The sequence below is a fragment of the Bombus bifarius genome, unplaced genomic scaffold (assembly GCF_011952205.1).
Source record: "Bombus bifarius isolate JDL3187 unplaced genomic scaffold, Bbif_JDL3187 scf7180000007973, whole genome shotgun sequence".
NCBI classification, from domain to species: Eukaryota; Metazoa; Arthropoda; class Insecta; order Hymenoptera; family Apidae; genus Bombus; species Bombus bifarius.
In genome coordinates, this window is record NW_022884359.1 from 6073809 (window position 1) to 6094104 (window position 20296).

The 20296-nt window shown below is 33.9% G+C and overlaps 1 protein-coding gene across 9 annotated transcripts in view; it reads left to right on the forward strand.

The window, feature by feature from the left end:
* The window catches only part of LOC117216701 (potassium/sodium hyperpolarization-activated cyclic nucleotide-gated channel 2), a 218896-nt gene that overhangs the window by 125744 nt on the left and 72856 nt on the right, over positions 1–20296 (forward strand). For all 9 annotated transcript variants that reach the window (XM_033463635.1, XM_033463634.1, XM_033463636.1 and 6 more), the window contains one exon: positions 3309–3579. In XM_033463635.1, coding sequence (XP_033319526.1) covers positions 3309–3579 — 271 coding nt within the window. The remainder of the gene's footprint in view (positions 1–3308; positions 3580–20296) is intronic.

Below are 20296 nucleotides of genomic sequence, written 5' to 3' on the forward strand. Positions count from 1 at the left end.
CGACGAGCAGAGAACGCCGCTCTTGAGGAAACAAACACAGCTAGACCAACAGCAAGGGAACAAGGGCTGTCCTGTCCTTGTCTCCAGCTGGCCCAAGTTGTCGCACGCGCGAGCAACGCCGAAGTTTGGTGAGTCTTGTTCCGAGGAATTGAAGAATCACGGATTTTATGGAGGCTAGGTGGCATTTCGAGGACAAGGTTTCGCTGTAGTTGATCTGATAACGAGATTGATCCTTAAATGTATAGAAACGGAAAGATTTAAGATAACCTTAATCTATATATGTGTTCATATCGTCTCTACTGAAATGATGCATAGTGTTTTGGAAAGAAAGAGTTATCTATGAAAGTCGTGCATTTTGTAGGAAAACCAGCTTTATTTAAATAAATAAATATATAATGATTCGCGAGAGTACTTGGACATTTATTGTAGGAAACTTTTATAAATATATTGTGTGTGTCATGTATGAGTTTTTGAAGTTTCATTAACACTGTGACGAGATGTGGTTAACATGATTAGATCGATAACATTTGATTTTTTTAACATTATTTAATACACTGATTTAATAATATTTGATTGATATTTATTACATGCACTTTTTATGTATTTTTATTGCAAGATTTATTATGTGTTCCCATTTTAAACTAGAACTGACAATGCGTTATTTTCGTGGAATGATAAGATCTTCTCATGCGGTCTGAAATTAAAAAGTGAAAAATTTCCTGGTAATAATTCTGAATAATTATGAATTGGCATAACGTTTAGAAATCTTCTAAATAGGTTGATACCGTATCGTATCTCGTTTTGGAAATTATAAGACTTTTATAATTCTGTTGTTTCCTCGTAGAAATGAATCACTCGATGAGTTCTATCTTGTACTAGTTAATTACCTAATTTCATATCTTCTCAGATGATACTATGTATATGGAAATTTTATAAGAACGTTAGGAATATTTTTCAAGTATATTTCTTGGTTATTAAGTTTATGGTATACTATATTTTAGTTCATTAATTATAAAATTCTTATATGATCATGATAAATGATTTATCGATGTAGTCTAGCTTATGGCGATTCATCTTTCGCTGTAGGATAGAGACTTTTTTACAACAGAAACCAACATCATTCAACTAGTAATAATCAAGTCGATTTAGAGCTCTTGCATCCTCTTAGCAACAGTTTGTGCGTATAATTGATTTATTGATGATTTTTATCGCAGAGTAACTACATAGTTCCTCACCTTCATAAAAACCTATTCTTAGCAATGACGATCTTTCATTCTACTGCAATAATAATTTTCAAACTCATATCCCATTGAAATTATCATTTATGATTGCGAAGTAGTCTACTAACGATTTTTCTGGTTCACAAGAATTACTGGCTCGTTATAATTATAAAGCCCCAAGATCTATTGCTTCCCAAAGATTAATATTTTTATATTATCTATGAAAATGATTAAAAGGATTCCTTAAAACATTAAGAACAGTTGATTTGTTCAGAATTGATTTAAAAAGATAAACTATAGACCATCTATTTAAAATGATAAACAGATAAATTATCCAAAAACTTTTAGAGAAAAACGGGGCATCTCTATATAAAAATGACTCAAATCTCCAGGCAATTGGCTTAAAAGGTTTCAAAAAGTAATACCGAAAATTCCACTCAGAATTGCACGAATGTTTAAATAACGTTCTTTGTTACACTAGAAAAATCAGAGGCAAAGAGAAGAGCCCCATGACAAAAAAGAAAATAACTTGCTTTAATGCTAGAAAAAAATTATAGAATCTTAGAGGGTAAATAATGACAAATTAACACAGTAATTTTTTCTAATTTAAGTGAATGAATTAAATATAAACATTTAACACTTCAATCAGAATCGTTCCAAAATTTATTCGTACAATTTCGCTTACATAATTTAATTAGCTAATATCGTTATTTCAATTATGCAAAAGAAGATTCTCCAATAATTTCTCGATAAAAATTCTCCTAAAAACTTTTATTCCAATCAAATAAAAGTTCTATTCAATTCGAATAAAAGTCCTCATAAAAAAATATGAAAATATTAATTGAAAGTCGATCAGATTTCCAATATTATTTACAATATTCAACCGCTTAAATTCTAAGTCCCCCCTCCCTTCCATTATTAGAGGCAATGCGTTGCAAATGTAAAACAAAAAAAGGCAGAATTCTGTCGGTTAACTGTATTTAACTGGAGTCGACGAGCAAACGGTGCTTGGTAGTTTTTACGTTTCATGTGTGCTTCAACAGAGCCAATAGTGCGTATGGTTGCGTTTGAGAGCTGGAAAGGAAGTCGATGGGAGATTGGAATGAGCTCGCGTGTACCTCGATTCTCGTAGTGGGGATTTCACGTGGCTTTCGTCGAAGCATTTTTCAGTAACTGGACTTGAACGTTGTTTATTCGAAACGAGAATTATAGAATGCTCGTTGCTAGCCAATGATTATACATTTGAGCAAATTGCTGTATTTAATTGGAAATTATCGAGTACTACGAGTTCTTTTAATTTCTCAACTATATAGGTTCACACGTATATATAATTTGTTCCACGAGTTACAGTTTTTCACATCGCATATCGAGGAGAGAGACGCTTCAGGAGGTAACTCGCATCGTTACCTATCGAACTATAGTTTAGATAATTTTCAAATTATATATATGAAATTGTGAGTTTAGTTTAAGTTGTTATATACGACAGATTGAACTGTTGTTGATCTAGATAATTGCAGCGAAGTTAGGATTGTAATTAATTACATTCGACGTTTGATGTGTTGACGTTGAACCAACATTTGATTGATTAAGTTAACTGATAGATGGATGATAAAATGTTTAGACATTAGGATCTGTAGACTGTAATATAACTGTTAAATACATAAAAACAAAAAGAAACGCTGTAATACAACAATTATACAACATAGTATCCACAAAAAGGTATGAGAGTGCGTGTGAACCCTTACGTGAGAATTTACATAACATGTACACTATCTACCATAAGCATTTGGACCCATTGGTTACATTCAATATTTTAGATATGTCGCGAATAAAATAACTGACTTACAATCAAACAGCTGAAAAATGAAAATAGAAAACAGTATTGTTCAATTTATATTGAACATCGATAAATATTCTAATTCTTACGTTGTAAGTACAGGGTAGTGTATGTATATTCTTAAATAGATTCTATAAGCGTACAAATTCTTTATAAGGCGTTATAAGCAGAATCAGGACGAAAAAATTATAATGTGTATTTTTTAACGTAACAACACTGCTTAACAAAATGCTTTTGTTATTATGTTCTAGGCAACGAGATGAATTACAAGGGCAGCGGGAAGGTCCACTTCGGAGTGGACGATGTGTCCCTCTACGGGACGCCGAAGGAGGAGCCGGGCCCGGGTCTTCCGGGCCAGGAAGTCAAGCAGAGCTTCTTGAAGAATCAGCTTCAGGCCCTGTTCCAGCCTACCGACAACAAGCTGGCTATGAAGCTGTTCGGAAGCAAGAAAGCTTTGATGAAGGAACGGATCAGGCAAAAGGCTGCAGGTCACTGGGTCATCCATCCTTGCTCCAGTTTTCGGTGAGTCCTTCCGCCAGATATCAAACCGTTCACCTTGACAGGCAACCAGATATCGACCCTGTCTCGATTTTCCAACTAGATGGTTTCTAGCCATACTGACGCTGTACCTTGTCCTAGGTTAAAAGAGTGTATGATTTTCTACAAGAAACATACTGTATGATGATATATCTTGGTTAGAGGAGTAGACTATGCAGCCTTTGTCGTATCTTTTGACGAAGGATTTCATCTTCAAAAGATTTTTTTAATGACGTTTTTCTTTAATCACGTCGTTGGTGGTATTTTACATTAGAAGTATCAGAGTGGTGAAAGTGATCAATTTGCAATCTTTATCGAGTAGAAAGTTGATAAATCCATACAGAATAATTATGGATAATTTGCACAGAATACATTATTAGGAATTTGAATAATTTTTTGTAAATTATGTGGCTTATTTTTCTCTTGTATTAGCAAATTTTTCATACATCTAGTTACGTACCTGTGGTTTCACGTACGTTGGCTGAAGCTTCCGGATGCAAGCCACGTAATATACGAGATTTTATCTGAGCTTAGAAACATAGTGTAACAATTATTAATAGAGCTGTCGAAGAATTTCATAAAGGATGTGCACGTCACGCATCTTTCTTTGTGCTGTTATTTTTACAGGCGGTTATTTAACAAAGCGTGGCACATTCTTGTTGCACTCTATGTATACAATACTCCAGTTAATTGCAGAAGCTTTGAACGACAAATTTAACTTCCGATATTTAAAGGCCCTTGCCTGCACTCGATCATGTTGTCTTCGGTTAGAGTTAAAGTTGAAATGTGACATTATACATACGAAGATCGCAGGAGAAAACATGAGAAACACAATAAAATATAATACAACAGAAAATGACGGCCACCTATTGAGTTCAAAGGTGTAAGTTCTCTTAACTGATCAACTTAATAACTGATGAATTAATAAAAATGTGTTATGAGAGCCAGAGATGCAATTATTAAGACAAGAAATATTCTAATACCTTCGATATTTTAATTTTTTTTAATTTTGTCTCATTTCAAAGTTAAATAAAAAAGTGATTTTTCCACTTCATCTCGATCTATTTACTAAATTTCTTGCGAATAAAAAAATATATGTGAATTGGAAATGGTCTAAAGAGCGCAGCGGGGTTAAGAAAAATCGTTGGTAATTTCAGGGTCGAATAAATTCTTTTCCGATAGAAATCGGATCGTGTACCCTCGAAGATCGGTTAATTTGCGTGAAAAATAGAGCGTGTTGCAAACAGAGAGTGTTGCAGATTTTTCTCAAATTTTTTTCTCTTTTTTATTCGATCTGAAAGCAACATTCCACGACGATCGCTAACGAGAAGTGAATTTTGTGGATCCATCGCGTGGCTACCACTCCTGTCTAGCCTAATTACCAATTAAAATGACTAATTAAAGTGCTTCGCCGCAAGAGCAGATCCGAATCGAACGAAACAGTTGCGTCGAAGGTTTTCTTCATCGCGATTGCGCGGTGATCGGCTTTGACCCAGTTCGCAATCTTGCTGGAGAAAACAATCGATGATAAATTTGGCTAACATTGAATAACGGACGCTTCGATAAACATTTGTCTCCGGCAATCTTGCAGACATTTGCATTAGGTTTATTTATTTTTCATCGAGACAACAACTTCAATCTTTTGACATTGATGAGTAACCACCGATTCGATTGGAATTTTTTTAAACAAGTTTGTATGAATAGAAGAAATCAAAACTTTTCGTTACGTAATTAATTACGTTACGTAATCTTTACGTTGCGTAATTAATTACTCCAATCATCGTGAGAGTTATTTCAATGAAACAAAGTGTTTCAAATAATCCACTTATCTCGAATTTGACTTAACAAAACGTCGTTTAGCTAAATTCAAACCTCAATTTTCAGCTACTCGATTTCCATTTTCCACTACTTTATCGTACAAACCAAAATCAACCAACAATTTACCCTGAAAATTGCCATGCAGAGATGCATGTTGCGTATATCAACATAGTCTAACACATTTTCGATTGCGATGCAAATTACGCGTGTCGCTATAGCGCCAGCAAAATGGCTTTACGCCATGTATTACGAATGTGGTTATATACGTTAGTAGTGTCACAGGACTGCGAAGGGTTAAAATTTCTCCAATGGTATTCTCGCGTGTCAACCATGTTGGGAAGAATTATAGATGCTTTGAGGATCCCTGACCTCTGACTTCCTGGACAGTATACGGCACTTTCCCGTATCGCAGTCGAATTCCTCGTGCGGCTTGGACAGTTCCATCCGAACAACCGGAATGCGTCTGTCTGCGTCGCGACATATTTCGAGGAACGATCGAACAAAGAAGATATTCTTCCCGTGGGATAACGCGTGCCACTAGACTGATGTGATCGATTCGGGTCATTGAAACTACTATGGTGGTCCGGTTTTATTCCACATTGATATTCGGACATGGCACTATTTTTGTATATGTTGTATATGTTTTACAAGAGGGCTAATTTAATTGTACAATAGATCTTTAACAAGTCCACTTTAAACGTCATTTCAAAAGGGCGTTCTTGCCTCGTTAACTGGCCGCCCGCTAGCCCTGTTTTGCTAGTTGACCGCAAGTACACGCCCGCATGATCGAAACAACAATTATCCCTATATTATATTGTGTTTTAGAATAGAACAATCACACGATATATAACCTTTAAGATATATGAGACGGAAGACAGTTTTATGACGGATCTTGTAACAATGGCCACAGGTACCGCACTCTCGACTCAGAACGAACTTGAATGAACCGTCAATCATCGTTGCCAATCCAATATAACGTAAAATTAATTGTAAGGAAATATTTCTGAGAATCGATGACTAACAACGTCTGTATATTCCGAAAACATCTGAGGGGGGCACACATACGATCGCTCACATTAAAATACTGGGACACAATTTAAAGTGGAATAACTTTTTTAAAATTCGACCAGACGTCCTGATATTTTTTTTTTTTTTTGAGAAGTTACAAGGATTAGTTTGAACAATGCGTGAATACAATTTTTGAAAAATTGCAGTCGACTGGAGTCGCGAAGGAAATAGTGTAAATGTCGATTTTTACAATTTTTCTTATTCGACTCTGCAATGAAAACTTAATTAAGCAATACGTTGCTATTGTCAGCTTTGCACGTGCTGAAAATTTCGTCGAAATCGATCAACGTTGCTATTATCCTAATGTAATAGTATACTTTTGCTATAAATTATTTTAGTTTCGAATTTTTTTTTAGATATAAATAACATATTTCAAAAATATTTCTGTTAATAATTTTTTAAAGTAAATTTATAAAATTCACGTGATCGAAGACATCCCTTCGGCATAATAGTAATACCAAACGTAAATGATTAAAAATTTTGTATACGTAACTCAAAGGGATGATTCGCACGATATTTTCTGGCGAAAAAAGATGTCGGTACTTGAGATCTTCTGAAAAGACCGGCTTTCTCCGTTATCACGGACTGGCAACTGGTTGACAGATCGAAAATCTACATCTGAAGGGCCCCTGAGGCGTGGATCGTAGGTTGGAATTGCTGAAATTACCAGGCACCGTACTATAACCATTCGCGAAACAGTGCACCGGGCGTTTGTCGTGGCAATTGCCTGAAATTGCCCCGCTCTTCCGTTCAGAATTTTCTTTAATTACTGATAATACAAGGACACGCTGTATCCAGCTTATCTCGCACGATGAAATTTTCATTCGAACCACCGCTAACGATCCTACTGCGTTGCCTTTTGGCGATCGTTGATGACAAGAACCCGAGGAATCTTTCAATTATGCAACCTCTCGGCCGTTCTAATCGCTGATCGAAATATATGTACGTTAGGATAAAGGAGGTATTAACGATAGTTTAACGCGGAGAATTTCTGTTTGACTTCTGATAATCGCCTAAGTGAAATTTAGGTACCTTATGGTCCTTGGATTCGTTAACGTCGGAGGATAGATGAGATAGAATTGCTAGAAATTTCAAGTTTGCTTTAGAACTTAGGAAGTTTTAGACCAGCAAATGCGAATTCGAAGTCGTAAATATTCATAATCTTGGGTTAAACTTCCGATGATATGACATAATGACGAAGAACTGAACAATTAGAAAAATAATTGTTTCCTCTTCCTCGAGATTTCAAATTTTTCAATGTAAAATAACAAACAGATCATGTATCTCTATAAAATTTTTTTAATGAAATTTTTCTCAAAGATACAACGTATAATAAAAGTGAATGGCCGCGATAATTTGCTTGTGAGGACAGCATTCGTGGTTCGGATCATCCGAGACCGAGTGAGCATCCCTTTTTCAAGAATCCATCGTTATAAATATCTCTGGTCGCAGTGATAGTTGGTCTTACAGGCGGAACTTGCTATTTTTAGTCGAACTTTTAAACGAGCATCTGACATGCGGCTCTGGAGAGATCAGAGGTCACTTTTATAGTTAGAATCTGCGTTCTGCGGATACGTTCCATTTCCTGATCGTGGAATCAGAATAGATCACTGTTGTTGATCGCAGAAGGAAATCCAATAATTCTCGCGAGAATTAAACGAAGGTTCCAGGAAATTGAAAAGACAGCTGCAGATCGTTTCCACTGTAAATCTTTTAATAGTTAATTTATTCATAGCTCTGTCTCTAGATATCATCAGAAGAGCTTGACACGAAGATGGTTACGTTCGTACTGCTTTGCATTGATATCTGAAAATCGTTTAAAATTCAAATGTTTTTCATATTTCGTCTTTGGACGTGACAGACCGATGTAAAGCAATGATAAATTATATTCTGCTTCATTCCTTTTATCCCTATTTCTTGCATTTTTATCATCTTTTAAATATGTGAAGAAACCAACGTATCCTTTAACTTCCAACAAAGAAGCGAGACATCTTGTAAGAATAAAAATAACAAAATGATAAAGTGCTGGGCTTTCTCAGAAGGAAAACTTAATCTTCAGTGGTCGCAAAGAAGCCGTGACGACCGATGAATTAAATATTAACCGATTAATAAATCCAAAGGAACTCGGAGTATTTATTAAGGATTTATTTACCGAAATATTTTCGTCCTTGTACCGATGACACGTTTTAATTTTGGAGTCTCAATTTCGCTAATGGCTGGCTAGGATACCAACGAAATAAATTCACGGGCTAGGCATCGAAAGGATCTTTCTTTCGGAAGTCTTTGCCTCCTTTCAAGCTTCCTCGAGACTACTAAGTACGTATTCTCGTCTTGGCTCGACAATGAGATAAAAGGGAAGATTCTGCGAGGAAGAGAAATATTTGCTGCCTTCTTCTTTCATCGCGCCAGAAACGAGCGCTGTAATATTTTTAAGAGTTGCCGTTGACGTTTCGAAATATGGACGGCAACTTTTTTCTTCTGTCTGTCCGCTCACTTATCGAAATTGTTTCTCCAGTTCTCATCGTCTTTGATTATTTAATTGATTTCCATCGACGGTAGAAATAAGATTGCTCGGTCTATCACAATGGATTTGGGTCAATCGTAGGAAACAAAGGTCTAATATTTTTCATTTCGTTTAAGGTCTCGTCAAAAGATAATTTTTCAGAATTATTTGAGCTAACGATGATTTTCAGAAAACTATTTTCCTCGAAACTAAAATTACTGGTTGGAAAGGAAATAAGTTGCTTCGTTAAAAGATCATTTGTTCACTGAAGTACTTAGTTCTATCGACGTAGAAGTTGATATAAACAAGAAGATGTCTATGCAAAAGAAAATTGTAATTTCTGTAAGTTACGTGAACACTTTGGTCTGTGTGGCAAAAAGTCGTTACACTAAAACATTTTTAATTATTCAGCAAACACTCTGAATTAATTTCTAATGCACACAAAACACACAAATGAATTGCAAAACAAATCCAATTTGATTCAATCCCCTCGTATCGCGATGAAACAGAAATTCTGGCTAAACTTTCTTTTCTCCTCAAAATAAACTAAGAATGCCAGTCTCTGTACGATCGATGAAACGTCACTCACGATGTGTACGAGTTAAATATTGGAAATTCCGTTTGAAAACGTTCGATCGATATAAGAAGTGTTTTATGGGCGAGATCGAGACGAAAAATCGAGCGAGCCAGTGGTCTCGTGTCTCGATGCGAAAAACAGTTGGGAGCGTCGCGAGAGGACAAAGAGAAGGCAGATTGAGTGGTGTGGTCGGTATAATGGTAGTTAAAATCGTGGCGACTGGCATCAGCTGTAAGAATGATCTCAGAATAATCATCCGATTAAGCAAGAGAGACTACTGTGCCACTACGGGCACGTTGCTTCGAAAATCACACGTGTTTCGCGTATGCTCGTGTCGCGTTCCGCGCGCAACAACGAGATAAACTCCAGCGTTCGCATGATTTTTGGACGAATTCTTTGCAATATAATCGTTAGTTCGTTGAATTACGCCGATATATCAATTTTCGTTGAATTGAAATCATTTTTTAAATGTGAGATATTTCTTAATGAATCTATTTTTTTATTTATTTATTGCCAAATCGGCTTGCAGTCATTAACAACCACTATTATCTACATCGGCAAAAAGTTTATATATGTTATAATTAAACTTACATTAATAATAATATTTATGCCAAAATTTTCCTCATCTTGGTTTGTTTCTCTATTTTTAGTATATATCATTTAATATTCCTACTTGTTTCAAAAAGATTTCAGTAAACTTTGTATTGGGATTTTGATGCGAATTGTAATCATTGCGTAGTTGTTTCTTTATATGCCATATGTCGTTTGAAAAATTTCTGGAAAATTTTCGTTGGAACTTAGGAAAATCGAAAATTAACAAACCAGGTATTTCGAAATTTAATGAAATGGAAGAACTCGTTTGCACATTTACATTGTAGATTCAACATTGTTATATAATATATAGTTAATTTAGTATATTTTTCATTAAAGCAGAGATCTTGAATTGATCAAAGAACGAGTATCGAAGAGAAAAAGGTTAACTGGTTTAGAATTCATGGAAGAATCTCATTACAACTTTCCGAGAACTTCTTATAACGAAAATTTTTCTCTGTTTAGTTTATCGAATCATATTCTGTCATTTCTCCGTTTCCTCTTTTGTGGTTCTATCAACCGATGAAACGAACCAGTGTAAGATGTTTTAAACATTCGTATCCATTGAGGTACCATAGCTATCTGTATAAAGCAACAAATGTAATACAATTTAATTGGAATTAATCTAGAATGATGTGGCGTCTTAATCCTGAAACAGTGGCGGCGTTTAAAGTCATAAGAATGTGTCATGAACGAAGAATTGCAAAACTTGGAAATTACCAGTTAAATCATTTTTCCCTATTCTTCGTTTAATCTGAGTCACTCAGCGCCATTTTCGCACGGGGAAAAGGGAAACGTTGCTTTCTCATGAAATGCAAGACACGTTTTGAGAATTTAAAGAGAACGACTTTCAAGGAAAGTGACGTCATGCTTCTTATTGCTTCATACACTGTTTCAATTATGTTGAAAATTTGAACAGTTTGACGTAATACGAAGATGAAATATGTTTCCCAGAAAACTAACGTGCTGTACGTAATATTTACCACGTTGATTATTCTATTGTGTTCGATTAGCACGACAATGTCAATTATCGTATTGATTAGAAATACGACGACATATTCTTCATAATTTATGCGACGAATAAATGTACGATAAAAATTCCTGTAAATTAATTTGGGAAACATATTTTCCATAAATATTTCGTTTTTGGCTGCGTTCTATTTTGTAATATATGAATCTTGTTTGAGGTTTGAGAAGAAATAAAGATTGAAAGTTTGAATTATTAAGATTCTTTTATGTTTTAATTTTTAATCTTCCCGAGTCTCTCGTATCAAGGATTCAGAATATAAATTTAAAGACACGAAATATACAAATTCTGAGTATGATAAAAATTTCGCTAAATAAATATTCATTAACGCAGGATTATATATCATAAATTGACATTTTTTAAATGTTTTATTATGTTACATTTGAAACAATCGTGCATATAACGGTTAAATTAGTACAATTAAATTATTTCTAAGACAACGTCATAAAATTCTAATAATTGTGTATACCTACTGTGTATGTCTATAGGTATCATCCTAATGATTTCTATACCAGTATGTAGACTATTCTAATAATTTCTGTAGCAACATCTATAATATTCTAGCAATTTCTATGTCAGTATCTGTACCATTCTAACAATTCCCCTAACAGATATTATTTTAAGAATTTCTATATCAATATCTATGGTATTATTCTGTTAATTCTTATACCAATTCAAAATATTTCTTTTAAGATAAAGCCAGGTTGAACAATAATTTAAAAAAGAATTGGAGAAAAGACTGTAGTAAAGGAATAAAGGAAATATAAATGGGAATTGCTGATACTAAATTTCCACGAGTCTAATTTACCTTCTTTTCCTAAATTTACCTCACGAAGCTTAGTATTTAATAAATTTCGTTTCTCGCCAAATTTCAAATCAACATCGTTAGTAATTTCACAAGAAATTCTGATATATTAGTATATATTTTAGTATGTATCTAGTTATAAGTTTTCAGTATAGTATTTTAAGAGCTCAATATTTCTTAACTCAATTATCAATGAAATCGAATAAAATCTCAAACACGCAATGTAAATTTAGAAGGAAAAACAAATGGATTCGTGCAGCAGATCCGACGAAGATAGCACTTAATCATCCAGCGACCGTCCGTTTAGTTAGAATGATTAGGTATCCCGACGACAGGCGTCATTAGTCCAACGTTTCGCGCAAGACAATGCATATCGTATCTCGCCTGGTTCATATTCACGCATTCCCCCGGGTCAATTAAGACGTCTCGTGGCTATTCTACCATTCCTGACCCTGGCTCTGTTGTGCAATTCCACGCGCAACCTAATCAGTTCGTCTACTTGCAAAGAATACTCAGGAACCTTCGTTACTCGAACGTAATTATCATATCTCTTCGTGTTTATCGTTCATTGGAAATTCGTTAAAATTTAACGACAGCATATTCTTTCTTCTTGATCTTTGATTCTTAACAGTAGAATTACCGGAATAGTAAAAATGACGAAATCGTAATTTAAAAAAGAATGTTGTGGATTTATGTATTTACGCTGTGTTTTCGGGGATTTAAATGTGTTTTTGTAAAATATGTGGATGAAATTTTTATTTGTATCTGTGCATTATTCCGTGCAGGTGGTTTTTATACGGAATGACTTGAAATACTTGTAAATAAAATAATAGATATTTCGATAATAATATCGAATAATTTATTTAACTGTGTTTATATTTCAATCTTGCTCTCATTTTAGCAAACAAAATGAATTTGTGATGTTTTAAAATGATGTTTAACATGAAACTGAAGCGGGAAGTGATGCATATGAATAAGTCTTTTTTCATATTTTGTCCAAATTGAATATACTTTTTAAGATTAAGAAAATATCATTTGATCGAAAGAACTATAACAAATATGTTTGATAAATTTTTATAAATTTAAAATATAAAAGTAATTAATTTTGTCACATAAGCTGATACAAAAGATTAATTATTTTTTTAAGATAAATACATTTTTGTGAATGTGATACTTCAAGAAAAAAGTTTAGATAAAAATGTAAAATTATAAATGGTAATTAATGCAATTTAATTTACACAAATCCTAGTTCGTCTATTTTCTTTTCGTTCCAAGAATCCTCAGACGCGGTGTTTCTATCCTGTACTTGGTAGCTTCGTTAGATTTACGATACGTTAATGACTCTTAAAAAGTAGAAAGAAGCTCAGAGTCCTAGTGCTAATTAGAATTCAGAGTTTCCTACCTAAAAATAATTTGACTGAAAGCTGTTCCAGTGAAAAGAGTAAGAAAATCCTTAATCTCGAAAACAGCTAGGAAATCACGTACGGTGTAAACTTGATATTTAGTACAGTTCTTCGCATAGTAATTGACGACTTTTATGCAACATAATGACAACAATTGTCATCACAATTCTTAATCGAGTTAATCGATTTACAAATTACGATACAAGTGATATTCCTACTTTTAAATAATTATTTCCGACTTGTTTCATTTATTACCGTTCCGAATGTTTCAATCCTTTTCAAATTTTCAACATGAATTTCAGTAGAAATACAAATTTTCAATAAATATACTCGGCAATGATGTCTCTTCGATATTTTACCATTTCTTTTACTCTTTTCTGTTACTCAGATTTCTGTGTAGACATATTTTTATCTGGAATCTAGAACGAGATTATTCAGCTTCCAATGACAACATAATCACCAATTATAATCGCTAATTATAATTACGAATGAATCTTATACACACGTGTTCGACCATCGATTTCTTTTTCTATTCTATCAGGCGTTTCAATTTCTTCGACGAATAACAAACCAAAAGGAAGGAAGTCGAAATTAGCCTGATTTTCCCTGGTCGAAACTGCAAACTGTTATTGTCGAGACCCATGGAAGGGAGCTGGAAAGCGGAGTGTTGCTTGTTCCTATCTGCACGGCCTATCGAGTTTTATTCCGACCATCAATTAGGAAAAACGCTTAAGGGTAGAACGGCGCACCGTTTTCGTTAATGCCCACCTGTTTGTTTCGTAGTTGTTCGCCCATTTGAATTATAATTACCGCAGGAAATTGTTTTCCGGGTGCCGTAGCAATGGTAAAGAACGCTCACGGCAGACACTGTGGATTTTCCGAATTCCTCGAATTCACCTACTTCTGCTTATAATTTAATTCAGGAAAATATTAATAAACATATATACAGAGTTAATCGCAAAAGTATCCACCCGCCGTTTCATACTGATTTAACACTTTATATTCCGAAGGCATTTTACAATACCACATTCGTTAAAATATTTCATTAATACGATAGATGAAATTGGAGCTTAGCGAAAAGGATGATTGAAACGTAATTTTAAAAATTCAATTCTTTCCATTATTAGATCATAGAGTAAAACCATAAATATTGATCAACTATTTTATTTAGAGCATTAGAAAAATGACAGTTTCTACGCGTTAGTGTGCTCTAATAACTTATCAATATAAAATAACATAATTTCGAAGCTGTCTTCACGAAGAAACGTAGGATTAAGGAATTCGTGATCTTATCCAACTATTGGTGATAAGACGGTTATGCTAATTACCGAATACAATTTTAACATTCAATCAAGCCAAACCCTGTTGTATTTGATGAAAAATTAATTTCATTTCACGAAAAATTCACGTCATTAATATAACGATAGATGATAAAATATACGGATTATAAATAACGACTATACATGTTGCAGATCCTCCCCCTTAAAACGATGCAAAATACCTGTGTAGTAATCTACATTGCATACATAATCAAATCTTTATATTTTCTAATAATATTAGCAATATATAGTACAACTAATAGCAAAACTGAATGAAATACTCATAAATCCGTATAGTTTAAAGATCAAGATAATAAATTACGATATTTTGCCAGAGTTTTTCATTCTCAGTATTGGAGGGTAGTGTTTCCAAGAGAAATTTTTCGAGTCACGTTACGAATACGAATAAGCAGTGATTGTTTAAATGGCGTAACTGTATGATAATGGTCACGAAAATTACCGTCGCGTGTTTACATTTACTCCAGAGAAGAAAATACTTCCTGTGTTCGACCGGTAGGAAAATGGCAGAGGGAGCTCGAGATACGTTTTAGCCGTTTTCCTCCGGTGTTTCGTGTTCTCAGGTCATGAAATATTCTAACAAATGTATCGTGGAAACTGAGACCATGGAAATAAATAAAAGCGAGCAACTCCTGAGAACTTTGAAAAATTTTCCAGTGCAATTCCATTACCGGCTTTCTGACAAATTTCACCGTTTTTCCCATTTTCACTTGCGTTTCTTTTTCTCATTTTTAGAGAGAAACGAATATTAAATTTCATTCGAATCTCTACTGCTACTATCAATAGGAAACATTTTTGAGATATATTAATACGTTAATTAGATTTCTGAGTTTAATAATCTGAACGTTCTTTATTTCGGTAAAATATTTTAGCAAAGAATTTTCTAAGATAACAGAATTTTAAACAAACTTTCTCAAAAACTTTTAGACTATGTGAAACGCGTGTGCTTTAGTCGTTCCTCTACGTGATTTATAGCAAATTTCTTCTTCCTTAATACGATCGATAAGCATTGACAATGAGGCAAAGCTGAATGTCTGGCATTAGCCCGACATATGCAAACTACGGAGGAACGACATCATCTCCTACTCATCAGCTTAATATTAACAAAACGCGCTGTTATTCCAACGTTCTATCATCTATACGTTCTGTTATTCGAACATTCTATCGTCTAAACGTTCTATTATTCCAATATTCTGTTACTCAAACAAAGTAACATGAAATCAACATTATGGATATCAACAGCTTGTGTATAGTGGCATGAAGGAGAAGAAATTTAATACTAACAAGAAACCAGCTAAGAAACACTTTAGAAGCTAGTGTTGATCACAAAATTTGCGTTACAAATAAAATACGATGAATTCAATCAAATTGAATTAAAGTGGAATTGTCGCATATGGTGCTAATTCAATGGCTATGATGATCCTCTCGCACGATTAAATTAATGTTATTAGGAAAATTGTGCGAGTTGCAAGTCACGAGTTATCGAACACTAATAAATTTTCTTCCATAACAACAACAAACTTGTTACTAAAACAAATGAAATTGTAGATATAAATTTTATAAATTACAAGTCAGTTAATTATTCTATATTCAAAATTCTAAAGAAAGATATTTTTAATTAAGCATATTGCTACTAGAAGTTCGACAATGTGTTCATCGATATTTCCAACGAATTGCCAAGAAAACGGAAAAAGGTTTCTCTGGTGGATGGTGCGAGGCTGGACGATTTCTCGTGGAGCAGCTCCGACTTTAATCAGTATCGTCACGTGGCCCGGCCATTGCGTAACCCGGGCTGACCGTGCCACATTGCGACGGTCCGCGTTAGCGGTAGGAAACCATTGTTTAAATTTGCAAACTACCTAATGATAGGACAGAGCCGAACAAGGCCTCTGCAATTTTCAACTGCCAGCCGGTTTCCGATCACATCTGCTAAGTTTAGCTGCCGACAGCCAGGGTGTCATCGCACTTGCCACGAGAACTGGACACCGAACTAAGTCCAATCGGTCGCGTACTATGAATTTAAACCTCTGACGGACCAGACAGATTTTCGGAAAAATGTACTTTTTATTCTATTATCGTATTATATACGTGTTTATATAACTGCATTAAAAAAAAAAATATTTTTTCGTGGATAAAATTCTTACTTTTCTATTTAATAATAAAGAATGAAATATATAAAATTTGAATATGTAACATTACGGAGTGAAAATCTTAGGATAGTACGCGATAAACATAATATTGCAAAGGTTGACCTTAGCCTGTTAACCGGGAAAGATGAATTATCTCGTTGTTCGAATGATCAATCACTATGAATGTCTTAGATAGGTATAATAATTTCTTTGTTTAAGGCTGTCCTATATTTTTACGTGTCATTTGTATTCTGTGTCAACACCGCTTGATTCTTATGTAAGTCACGATGAACTGACCTTTTTCATTTCATTGATATTTTCACTATTTTTCGCGAATACAATTTTTATCTTCATTTATGATGGATCAAACGAACAAAATGCACGTACATACATATATATACGATATGACAGAAGCGGAATTTTAGATTAGCATGTGACAAACTTATTACAGCGATTGACCTTAACTCGTTAACCTGGGAGGACGAATTTTCGTATCTGATTTTTATTAAAAGTAAATCATCATACTTATATCTATTATATTTACTTTTAACATTTACGTCCAGCGCTTAGCAAGGACTAAGACTAATTTACATTGTTGTGTCTTTATCGATTTTTAATAAAATGATTACAAAAATGTTCTGGTTTAGGGATGATCTACTTACTTTGAATCACTTCTTGCGTTTAAAGCACTGGGATCAAGTTGATCTTTAATCTTGATACGATCTGGAAATCTTTCTTGATTAAAAAAATCTTCGTTGATTTTACAAAAGTTTCTTCATTTGTAGAAATGAAAATATAATTTAAGTCTTTGATATACGGTTTACATACACATCAAATAACGGAGATTAATCTATGTTTATGGTAAATTGGAGAATATCTTCGTCAATGTTGAAGCTATAATTGCGGCTAGTATAGTAGGTATATTCATTGACAGATATATCGATCGTGGTTGTTTAGTAATATCTATTAATGACTTTATTAACGGCACTCTGTGTCAATATAAAGTACTACATATTACTGTTTAATTTGTACGAGGAAGCAATTAATATATCGATTAAGCAGCAGGATAAATATATCGGAAATTAACTTCTCCGTTCATAATATTATTAAAATATTGTTATCATAATAATTCCTAATTAACACGTTCTCGATACCATTGAATTAATCGTGCCATTCTCACGTTCAATTTTTACTCGCGATTCTTATTTGAAACTCCAATACAATGATACTGAATTCTCATGAAATATTCATTAACTGAGATAATTATTGGATCGAACTGGTGAGTTAGTGTCTCTAAACGGTGAGGATATTTCGCGAGCGTAGGCGGAAATCAGCGTTGACCGGACGATCCATTTTCATTCGAGGCGCCTAATAAGATCGGCAAACGTTTCGGTCGAGGTTATTCTGGAACGCAAGTCGCTGACTCGGCCAGGAAGTAATCCCGCAACGTTTCGAGTTTGCGTGGCCATTAAAGTCGGATCAGCAGAGTTTATGCGATCGATCGTCTTCGTTCTGGCGGTGTTCATTGATATCAATGGAGTTTATCTTTTAACATCCAGCTGCGAAAAGTCAGAATTCACGGGTAATCGCAGGAACGCGCAATTGTTATCGTTGTTAACTTATTAAATTCGTTTTGTAATCGAATATTTTCTTTGCTCATAAAGAAACGAATTACCGTTAATCTGATTAATAATTTTAATCCGATAGAAGAGATAGCAATTGAGAGCTGTTATAAACAGAATATTTTATGACAACGCGATGGTACACTGTCGTCTATAAGTACAGATATTAATTACGAAAATATTTGATTACTTATCATAGAAAAACTTTATGTTGCTATCATAGGAGTACTGTTTTATAGAAGGTGAGATCGAACGGATGGTACAACCCAATACGAGCCGATTCTGAAGAGAAAAGATAAGTCGAAAATGTAGATCAACATTTTTTTTATATGACACATTTACACATTTCGTTTTCATAGCATTCAATTTTTATACTCGTATGAAAGTAGCATCAAATTGTATGAAACTTAATATAGTTTGACTTATTATAGCCACTGTAAACAAATATGATTCTATAGTAACGTGTGAAGATGAGTGGGAGAATAGAGTAGTCCTCTTGCCTCTTTGTAATCTCGACAGCCATCTTCTCATAGTACATGGTCATATTCTACCCGGTAATTATGAAGCTCAATTCGATCTCGCAGACGTGAATGATACGATAAAAATTGACATCGTAATTTATCCTACCTACTACCGTCTGAAAGTAGTGTAGCTGAAAGGTAGGTATGATGACTTTATAGCTGTACGACGCAAATCCAACGTACTATAATAGACTATTTGTCTGTGTGGGTTTGAAAATATCTTGAGAAAAGATTAGCTCTGTAATAAGACACGACTGTCATGATTAGGCGCATTTTTATGCGAATTTACATTTCTATAAAGACAAACAAAGGAATAGAATCTAAGCAGAAACTTGTTTTACTTGATTCGACATTATGTTCCAGGTAGCTAACCGTTGCATATTTTATATATTTTTGCATATTATTAGCATTATTTGCATTTTCAAATTTCTCATAATAGCATAAGGACGTTTTCTTTTCTATAGCAGTCATTCGTTCCTATGTTTTAAATGTTGTTTTCTCTGCTACGTTTGTGGTGTTGTAGTTTCGAAAATGATTAGTTAAGATACGATGTATGGAAGATGTTAGACTTAACAGATTTTAATGATCGTGAAAGTGAGGTCTCTTTGATAGCAAATCTAAGGATGATAAATTGATGTTAAGTGGAACGATAAAATTGAGATTAGAGTGCTTTTTGTTAGAATCAAGATAAGCCAGGCTATTACATCGATCCTATTCGAAGGATAATTTATGTCGATCTACCGATAAGTCTACCGAGAGTAAAAGTATGCTATCTTGGTGTTAAGGATAATTGATATTTTTCGCCAGAAAGGAATGATGATTTGCAAATTTTTTGCATTTATTTGCCATTTGAATAATCACCTCGTAAAGATCGATGGCAAATATATTAACACAGTGAATTTTTAAATTAAAATATAAATTAAATAGATCCACATAGAATATTACAAAATTTGGTATAAATTTCCCAATATTAATTTTAATGGAAATTTTTTCAAAAATTGATAATATATTTTTGATTAATATCCTTAATAATTATCTATGGAAAAGTATTAAAAAATAAAGAGGATGAAAAGTTATCAAGATTAAAAAAGAGTCAGAAAATGTCATAAAACTTTATGAAATTTATACTTTTAAATCTTGAGACTTAATACAGAAAATTTTTAATCGCCGCGGACGATATGTAAGGTCACACGGATGACGTTAATTGACACTGATGGATGATGAGAATATAGAAATATCTGGACTTTCTACGAAATTAATACTTTTATATGTCGATGAAAAGAACGATCGTTTTTTCATCG